Raw genomic sequence first — 10,960 nt, forward strand, 5'->3', positions numbered from 1 at the left:
TTTCCCCAAGCAGTTTCTTGAGAAACGCAAGACTTATATAAAACTTTTACGATGTAGATAAATATTAAATATTAGTTGTTTTTGATAAACATACATTTCTTATTTCAGGCTTACAGTATAGTGTACTTGCTAATAGTTCTACTTTCGGTTGTCATGACATTTTTGTTTACCGTTCATGAGGTCCGGGAAAAGGCTTTTGATCTTGACACACTAATCAACAAATCAAAATCGGCCATTGGTGTAGTAGCTTTCAACGTGAACAGTTCCAAAGAAGTTTTATTTCTAACAACGAGAATGCCAAAGTGGTGGTATCAGTTAGATCGTGCCTTAATGGGATATTTTACAGTAGAATTTATTGTGCGATTCATAGCCTGTCCATCAAAACAGACATTCGCCAAATGTTGGTTAAATATTTTGGATTTTGTTTTAAATATGTCAATGTGGACTAGGTTTGGTATAGAACAACTAAATCATGAAAAAATGTTAACGACATCTAATAGCGTGATAATTTGGGTTTGGGGCTTATCCTATTGTATGGTTTCGTTGAGAATTCTTCGATTCCTGCGTGTAAATAGGCAGTATTTTGAGCTACGCGTCCTCTTGCTGACCTTGAAACAAAGTAGCAAAGAGCTTTTGCTTTTATTTGTAAGCTTCATACTTTTGGCTGCACTGTTCGCAAATTTTATATTTTATGCGGAGTACGAAGACCCAACAGCGTTTCCATCAACGTTTTCCGGTCTATGGTGGTCTGTTGTTACCATGACAACAGTTGGATACGGTGACACTGTTCCAAAATCAATACTTGGAAAAGTAATAGGAGGCGCATGTGCTATGTGTGGTCTTCTAGTAATTGCAATGCCAATTACAATTGTTGCTTCTAAATTTAATGATAACTATCGCAAAATGAAAGATATTGTTAAATTCAAACTAAAAATCAGTGTGAAAAAGATCGCAAACATAAGATCCTGTATAAGAAAATAACTTTCAAATTGGTTTGCAGGAAAAGTCACTACTAGTAATTGAAATGGAAATTTGCAACCGTCAAAGCCCATTTGACTATGACAACACTGCCAAGTTCAAAGTTCAAACATATTACTGTTCATTCTTTTGTAATGCAATACTTCTAAAAATAAAGAAATAACATTTTATATATAAATGAAAATAATAATATCGTATGCGTCCAAAGCGCTTTTCTTTCATCAGGAACGCTCAATGCCAAATATTTGAAAGCCAATGTATAAACATAAGAGCTTTATGACCAAAAGAGATATAAAAAAATATGCCAAATCAATATACGGCCAACTTTGCCTGAAGACGTCCGTACCTTAGTTTCTTAATACTTTTTAAATTTATATAAGGTCATTTAAGAAAGGTACGTTATAAATCATGTCCGTACCGAAGCACGGACTACGGAGCTGATGATACCCTAGCGGACTAATAGTCCACTAGCAGCGGTATAGACCCAGTGCTATAAATAAAATCACCACTTACTAAATGGTATTTGTCCAAAGCTCTTTTCTTGATTTACCTCCATTAGGAACTCTCCAAGCCAAATATTTGAAACCCAAGGATTTATAAGTAAAAAAAACACTTGAAAAACTACATGACCAACAAGGATATAAAAAAAATAGCCAAATCCATTTAAGGTCAACTTTGCCTGAGGGAGTTGGAACCTCAGTTTTTTAATACTTTCTAAATTTAAACCCAGACAATTTAAGGATGTTCGCTACTCAGTTTCAAAATAACAAGCTTTTCATAACACTCGTATATATTGATAGGGGATTTATAAAGGAACAAAAAGAGCGAAAAAAAATATAGGTCCGTGTGCTTGTTTTTGAGATATTAGCCATTGAAATGTTGGCGGGAAAATGTTATCTCTTGATTTTTCATAGCTTTATCATTGACAAGTTTAAGTTCTCAAAGACTATTAAAAGGAAGAAAGTAAATCTTGTCAGTACCGTAACACTAACAATTGAGCTGATGATTTCCTTGGGGACTAATAGTCAACAAGAACGTGTATTGACACAGTACTATAAAATATGAAAAATACTTTATATTGAAAAAACAAAATTATAAATATAATAAAAAAAAAAAGTCAACTGTGATTTTGCAACAATGCGATAATTTCTGGCAAGCATTGACCAATGAAAATTGTCGTTACATTTCATATTGCATTATAATACATCCCTTTCATAAAAATAGAAAAATAAATAGTTTCGCGAATAAATAGAGAATAAACAGTGTCTCAATATTACAACTCTCAAATATACGTATGTTTAAAAGTAAGAAGATGTGGTATAATTGCCAATTAGACAAATCTCCACCTGAGACCAAATGACTATAGGTCACGGTCGTAAAAACTCAGTGGCAAGAACCGATTGCAATAGTCCTTCTCGTCTTTTTTCAAAAACTAAAATATGCGTACAACGTGTATTTCAAAATCGTACACCATGTACACGAGTAGGAATAATGTATTTCCTTGTATTCTCGAAAGACAATTCGAGCGTTAAATATTTGTTGAAAAACATTGCAATAATTTCTGGGCATATGGCCGGTTCGGATATGTGAAAATACGGACTGTCAAACAGAAAATGTTATTTAAAACATGCAAAAACAATCATGTTCATATAAACCCACTTTGAAGACTATATTATTCTTCAGCTATCTAAAAATTAATTTTATTGCACAATAACTTTCATATTTGAAAAAATTCACAGCGGCCAAAATGCGGAACCAAACCCCCTACCTTACTCAGCGATGTCACATACGATGCAAATAAGACGGGTTTATATGGTAACGACAATTGGAGAATATTCGTCGTCAGATGTGAAATAGATACTCCATAACGGTCAACCAACTGGCGATGGCGTTAAAGTATTTAAGTGGTACATGCTTTATGTTTGAATAAACATGCTGTATCGTTCTCATATTTGATCAACATTTGATGACAGTTTTAATCTCCCTTCAGAACTATCACAATAATCTGTTATAGAACTGTTCTAAACGATTTCTAAAATACTTCTACCCTAAAACTGTTCTATAGTAAAACTTTCGGCATACCTACTAGGATAGAACAGTCAACAACAATTCTAGGGTAGAATAGTCTTAATCAGCAACTCTATGGTAGAACTGTGTTGATCAGTTTGTCTTAAACTATGTACTTGACTTGATCTTTTAACCTTTTTTATTCGAGCGTCACTGATGAGTCAATTTGTAGACGAAACGAGTTTGGATGACAACATTTTAATCCTGGTATCTATCATGTGTTTATTTTCAAACGGAAAGAGCTATACTCAACCGGTTTTTTTTTTTTTTTTTGTGGAAAAGTGGTCCTTGATAAAATTGTTATTCTGAGATGATATGTATGTTGAATATGTTGAACTCGTATTTAATAGATATAGTTGTACTACACTGACACTGTAAATATCTATAAATATTTCATTATATTATTGACTTTATACAAATTGATGATATTCCCGTATGAAATACATGACACGTACTCCAGCCGGACAGTAGCCGTACTGAGAACCGTACTTATAACATTCATTTGGACTTTTCTTTGAATTGCTTATAATGGATACCCCGGCTGGACTTTCAGTGAAATTAGCCGTAAACCGGCTCGAAATATTAAAATTAGCAGGAATCCAGTTCATAAAGTCCATCTGGACTATAATTAATAAAAGTACGTCTGAAAAATAATCCAGCTGGCATTTCTGGCAAAAATATGGATTCTATAAAGTTCAGCTGGACTTTTTGTAGTCCGGCTGAACTTTAAGAAGTCCAGCTGAACTCTATAAAGTCCAGCTGGATTACAAAAAGTCCAGTTTGACTTTTATAAGATGATCTTAGTTTTTCTTTAGATGGTTGATTCTTCTGCTTTATAAGTACCATCCCTTGTTATCATCTGAAAAATACAAAAAACAAATGGCATTATAAATATATAGTGGTTATTTTATTTTTTTTTTTTTTTTTGTGTACAGCTGACTTAAATGGCAAAACCAAGAGATTGGGAATTGAACTAAATGCTAACTCCTAAAATCAACATAAAGTTAGCGTTTGAATACTAAAACTGTAGAAAACAAAATCTTTCAAAGCAAATATAATTAAATCATTCCTTAATACAGGGGGAATAGAAAATTTAACACAACAAATTCATATGCAAGAGGTTTTTTTACATGATTCAAAACACTGGAAGACAGACAAGATGAAATTCCATGCACAAATATATATTGTATGTTATTCTTCTTTTTCTCTCTTCAAAAATAAGAATTTAGCTACTTATAATTGTAATTATTTTATTAATATGTTGAATAAAAAGAGCCTATCATAAAAATGGTGGAATCCAATTTAGTATACTTACCAGAATATATAATCCAAATTACATGCAAACATCAATCTTCCTAAATTGCCATTGATGCCAGTATATGCAGAAGGATCCATCTTCACTGTTTAATGTGAAAAGAACTACTTCCAAACATTTGCTTACATCCCATGTAAAACTCTCATTATGTTCATTTAAGAAGACACATCTTTTATTGGTGTCTGCCTGTTTATTCCAAATTCAAATATTATTGTATTGCAATACACAAGGTTGTTTCAGGAGTTGTTTCAAATGTTCCCCTCATGACTACTAGCATTTGCCTTCCTCTTGAATATGTGATATATCAAAAAAAGAAAATCAGTTATTGTTTAATTATGACAATTTTGATAAAAGTGATAGCAATTGCAGAAATATGTGTATTTAGAAATGTGTTCTCCTTCATATAGCCTCAATCTCTGTGTAGATAGTACTTCCTGTGACCTGTCCACAGAATGAGGTTAATTGAAAACGGATGGCACATTTCTACAAGACTACTGCTATCAAATCACTTTTATGACTCAAGTTTCTAATTGATGGTAAAGAATGAATGATAATTATTAATTTTATGCATTCATCTAATCAAATATAAATGTACTAGAAAATGTATAAATTAAACCTGTAACAGATGATGAGAGCTAGTGGGATTTTTTATGAAAAAGATAAATATTTGTAAAAATGTGTAATATGTTGTAAAAATTTCAATTTGGATAGGCTTCAATCAAAAGTCACCAAAATTAAATTTCAACTGAACAACAGTCTATGGAAAATATTCCATAATGGATCGAAAATCTAGGGAAAGGATCACATCTTATAGTTAAAACTAACTAACAGTATGTTGCAAAAAATCATTTTAACATTAACATTACTTGCAAACTTTCATAACATATATATTTTGAAAGAATGGTTTCTTTCAAAGAACAGAATCTTTTGTGGCAAACTTTTTATTTCTGTTACAAGGGCAGAATGCTGATGAAAATTTTCTAAGTCTAAATTCCTGCTCATAAATGACTGTCAAATTTTCTAAGACAAAAATCCTGCTTATCATTCTACAGAAAAGATCATTTTCCTCAAAAGTCCAGCCGTGCTTATTTTCTTGTCAGCATTACAAAAAGTGCGGTTGGACTTTAAAGAAAATACCGGCTGGCAAATAACCCAAATATAAGAAATAGTACGTGTACGGCTCATGTCAGATTGGACTTTTCAAAGTCAGACTGGAATACGTCTCGAGTCCAGACGGAGTCCAGTTGAACTCCGGTTGAAATTTTCATACGGGATGTGCCTAATAGAACACGTATATGTCATATCGCTTGTTTTTACTAACACTTCAAGGTTGAGTTGATCCAAGGAAGCAGTTGAAAGAATATCCATATAAAAATAAGGAGATGAGGTATGATTGCCAATGAGACAACTATCCACCAAAATTCAAATAAAGTGGATGTAAGCGGCCTGTTTATACTGAGGATAAAAGTTGTCTTTTACGGGCTGAACTGTGTTGTTGGATGGTTGAGTAGTCTCACTTCATGGTAACGGAAACGCTAACAACAAAATGCGAAAACGTTACAATATTGTTGTTTTATTTCCACTTTTGCGCGTAGGAGACAAAAGTTCTCAGTATATTAAATAAAAGTTTTTACATTGAATTTTAGTGAAACATTTATAAGAATATATTCTACATAGTTTTATATTTACACCTATACGTAGGAAGTATTTTGTTTTAAATCTGTACTACTTTCCACTATTTTCTCTTTTGACTGGGCCCGATTTGGTGGTGTTGCATCTTACAAAGTCTATCCAAATTATTTTTGCAAAGAATCCGCTCAAGCCGCTAGGGGCCGTCTTAAACTTGCAGTGAGGTGAGAGGGTGTTTTTTTTTTTTTTTTGCTTCGTGTTGACGGCCTCACTGTCATTTTGAGATGAAGAACAGCAATAAAAGCGTTGTTCCTTTGCTTTTTGTGTGTTTTTTGCTGTGTATGTACTGATTTTGTGTCATGGATGGATACCCTATATCCTTTGTTTTTCTATTATAAAGGAGTATTAACAAAAATACCGAACTTCAAAGTAAATGCAAAAAAGGGGAAGTCCATAAAAGAGAGGCGAAAGATACCAAAATGGATATTTTAACTCATGAGTCGAACACAAATTGACAATTCATGGCAAAACACGAAAACGACATCAAGATAAACAACAGTATACACAACTTAACATAGACAACTTTAGAATGAGCAAGACGAACCACCCAAAAATCGGGGGCTATCTCAGGTGCGCCGGAAGGGTGACCAGAATTTCTCTACATGTGGCACTCGTCGTGTTGTTTATATAAGTACAAACCAATTCAACGGAACGAATTGAAAACAACTATCATATTTTTGACTTGTTACAGGCATTATCCGAAGAAAATGGTGGGTTAAACCTGGCTTTCTAACTAGCTAAACCTCCCACTTGTATGACAGTTGCTGATAATTCCGTTATATTGACACACTTTTGTGATCAACCCAAACAGACATAATTGGTAAATGTGACAATAATAAGGGATCCCCGGGTCAAAACTGTGTACACATACATGACAGACAAATATCACAACTGACTCAAAATTTCAACCAAACTTATGAATAAACCTGACATAGATGCGAACAAAAAGGTAGTTGCAGTTGATAGTAAATCTGAAAGAGGCGCCAACAAAAAACGTTTTTGTGGTTGGTTTTACATAAATTACATTAAAGCATAATGCCGTTCTAGCATATACTAGTATATACACTTTCCCGATAAAGTACACATTAAGTAGAATATAAATGCAAGGGTAAAACATACACTGTTATAAAATCTCTTACGTCCAAGTTTAAACAAAACATTTACTAATAAAAATCTTAGATGAGGAATGATTAGAAATGTCTGCAGATGTTAACCGTACAATGGTGACTTTTTTCCCAAGTTGTTAATTTGGATTGTTTTAACAAGAGAATTGCAGCAAGGGAAATAATTCTGAATTTCATGGTCTTGGCCAATAACAGATAATTTAACAATAGCAGGATGAAGAGAAAAATGCTGCAAGTACTCTTATATTGGTCTTTTGTGGTAGTAGTGTGTTGTGCTTCGAACAGATTTATTGAGTTTAGCCAGTTTTTATTTGCCTGTCCTAAGTCAGTAGCCTGTAATTCAGTGGTTGTGGTTGATTCATGTCTGTTACATTTGTTTTTCGTAAATTGTATTGCTATAAATTAGTCCGTTAGTTTTCTAGTATGAATTGTTTCGAATTTATTTTTTATGTCTATTTTATAGCTGACTCATGTATTCATAATGTGATATCAAGTGAAATGTTTACAATTTAATTTATGACGGAAATGTACCTGTCGTAGTGAACTGTTTTATTTTGGTAAATTGTTCACAGAAATATTCTCAAAACTTCCCAAAGATTTAAGAGCTTAGGCGGAATTAAAATGTTATCGTCTGTATACGTTAAATGCGTCACAATTGAACCAGACTAGACTTGGAAAACTATCAAGATTATTTGCCGGTTCATTTGTGAATAGGTTAAATACATGCGGCTGGTAATATCGCCTAATTCAACATGTTCAACCCAAGCTGTTAAAGAAAGTAATCTGTCTCACTGTCCTAAATTCAACTGCATATTTTGCATATTTCGTATTACCTATTTTTGATAAATTTAAACAAGATTACGTACACATATTATTTTTCATTTCCATTTAAGGAATGACTGTAATATTTTTTCTCTCTATGAAGAAATAACATCAAAAATGTGGTGCACACTGAATAACCCGCGTAGCGGGTTTTTTTAAAGTGTGCACCACATTTTTTATGTTATTTCGAATAGACAGAAAAAATATCACAGTCATTTCTTATAATTTAATTCTAAATTCCATTTTAAACTGTAGTAAACCATGGAAAAACGTTGATGACGTCACGGTCACATGACAAATTTATGTCTATGAGCTGATAAACAAAACAACGTCAGCCAATCAGAAGACGCGTTACATCCAAAATTAAATTATAGCTTAATGTTAATTCTAATATGACGTTTTCTTCAAACGCTTTGAGTACACACTCGTGGTAAAATATGAATATATTGTTTGATCTGTTCTGATCATACTCCCAAGTCATATGCTGTTTTATGAATGAGCTACCCGACGTCCATGATTGAACGATGACGTAAGAATATAAGCCTTTTAAGGGAAAATGTGAAACCGAAAGTCATCAAAACAAGGAAACATATACAAACGATGATAAAATGTGTTATAAGCCAATTCTTTTTACATTTAAGTAAAATTATCATTTAAATTCATCCAAACCTATCAAATACGTTATTGTAAATAGTTTAAGCATGTCACTAGTTCAGTTTGCTCCGTTCTTTTACGTCAACATGATAGTGTGTTTATTTACGGGAACGGCATATATTTGCCTTCCCCTAGAGCGCTGCGATCCAAAAGAATTGCCGTATTTTTCCTATTAGAATAGAAATAATTCATGGGGGCTTGAATTTATACTGATTTTACCACGGATTTGCCTTTTATGTCGATATTTAACCCCTCGCTATCGCTCGAGGTAAAATATTTAGCATAAAGTGCCAACCTGTGGTTAAATCAGTATAAATTCAAGTCCCCATGAATTATTTTCTTAATTCCTGTTAGACGAATTGTGTCAAAGTACTTTTGGAATCAGTACAGGAAGCCAACTGTTACATTTTTCCACGTTTGAATAGCATACTTGCTGTAGTTGGGTTGTCGTGTATTATATATTTTTCTTTAAAATTCATCGTCGTTGAATTTTGAACGGTTATATGTAAGTGGTGATAATTTGATACTCATGCAAAAAATGAAATATTTCATCATAATCTAGTAAACATGTTTGTATAGACAGGTTTTCCGATTATCTGCCTTAGTTTGCGACTCGACTCCTAGGTGTCGTCGTAGTAGCGGTCGCCGAGGGGAAGTAGCTATAAGCTGCTCTACCAAACGTAACAAATATGTTCTCAATGAATAATAGCATCTTAATAATGCCATTTCTTGTTTGATATGTATTTATTAATTACTGTTCTTTGCTAAAACAAGATATAAAATTGAGAATGGAAATGGGGAATGTGTCAAAGAGACAACAACCCGACCAAAGATCAGAAAACAGCCGAAGGCCACCAATGGGTCTTCAACATAGCGAGAAAATCCCGCACACGGAGGCGGGCTTCGGCTGGCCCTAAACAAATATGTGTACTAGTTCAATGAAAATGGACGTCACACTCAACTCCAAAACATATAAATGAAGTAAAATAAAAAACATAGAAGACTAACAAAGGCCAGTCCTATGACATAGCGTCACCATTAGATCTGAGTCTGAGGCAGATTTTTATATCTATTTTATTTCTTTTTTGTTGTTTTAGTTTTGGGGGGAACAGGGCCGAATCTACATATATGTTTAATGCACAAACTTGTTTCAAATGCCACTCCTAAAGTTGTCATGGTGACCACCCTGGTATTTTCTGTTCATCTATTTATGGAATAACTTAACATCGCATAAATTCACGTCAATATTTTTATATCAACCGACAGTCCCTAGTATAAATTCTTTTAAGAAACTTGTGTTCTTATGGAACCTAAATTATTTTATAGTTCGTGACTTATTTATGTATACAAAAGCATTGAAAATAATATATGATGGGAGGGGAGTAATAAGTGGCTATGACTTTACAGAAATAAGAAGATTGTAACATGCCGGCGGTCCGTACGCGAGTTGATTCTCGAGATCTGAGACTTGTGTATATAGTTTCTTTTGTTTACAATGCCTTTTCAACTCTCTCGGCTCATTAAAGCTCCTCCAGCTCCTCCAGCTCAAATAAATATTCATCCCAACTGGCTTACTGACTCTATAGGTCAAATTAATAGTTCCACTTGCTCATTAGCTCTGTAGCTCCTAGCTTAACAGACTCACTAGCGCTGTAGCTCCACTGGCTCACAATATGTCTATCTCAAATAGTTAACTCAACAGGCTCGCAACATTGTTGCTCTTTCCGCTATCTCGTTATCTTAATTAAAGAAGCTCTCTTAGCTCTATAGCTCGTCTGGTTTTCTCGATGCAGCTCTCTAACACCTTAAGACAATTCTTCTGCTAAGTTTCAGTTAGTGGAAAGACTTGAGCAGTCAATGTTTGGAACATTAAGCAGGTATTTATGTTATCACTTATACGCGTGATCTGATCGAAATACCCACCCCGACTGACTGCTGACGGCTGCTTATATACCCCTGGATGATTGGAATATACCACTATGGGGCAATACCATAACCCTGTATTGCCTAACTAGTAACAAGAGTATTTCAATCCTGGACGAGTCCACCTTTATTGAACTGTGCCATATAGAGCATATCATAGTAACAAGGGATGTCAAGTAATTAAACGATAATATCTCATCTCAAGGAAGATATTATGGTACCCGATGACCATAAAAATACCAATTATACTATAATTGCATCACAAGCCGACCATTCTTCATACAAGTTCACTTATTTGCCAGTTTATAAAATAGTCAGAGATATACATAAACACTTGACTTGTAAAGTAGAATATAGTCCGAAATAATGTAAGTTATCCAATGATTAA

General features: G+C 33.6%; 1 protein-coding gene across 1 annotated transcript; it reads left to right on the plus strand.

Annotated features, from left to right (window-relative positions):
• Nucleotides 1-224: 224 nt before the first annotated feature.
• LOC127711965 (potassium voltage-gated channel protein shk-1-like) lies at nucleotides 225-1,093 on the plus strand. The gene has a single exon (XM_052218121.1). The coding sequence runs from the start codon at nucleotides 295-297 to the stop codon at nucleotides 979-981; it is 687 nt and encodes a 228-aa protein (XP_052074081.1). The 5' UTR covers nucleotides 225-294; the 3' UTR covers nucleotides 982-1,093.
• Nucleotides 1,094-10,960: the final 9,867 nt, after the last annotated feature.

Source organism: Mytilus californianus, unplaced genomic scaffold, assembly GCF_021869535.1.
Source record: "Mytilus californianus isolate M0D057914Y unplaced genomic scaffold, xbMytCali1.0.p SCAF_8, whole genome shotgun sequence".
In the NCBI taxonomy this organism is placed as follows: domain Eukaryota; kingdom Metazoa; phylum Mollusca; class Bivalvia; order Mytilida; family Mytilidae; genus Mytilus; species Mytilus californianus.

Bases quoted from the DNA above. Each gene is read 5' to 3' on its own strand.
- LOC127711965 (XM_052218121.1), top strand. From the start codon at position 295: ATGCCAAAGTGGTGGTATCAGTTAGATCGTGCCTTAATGGGATATTTT.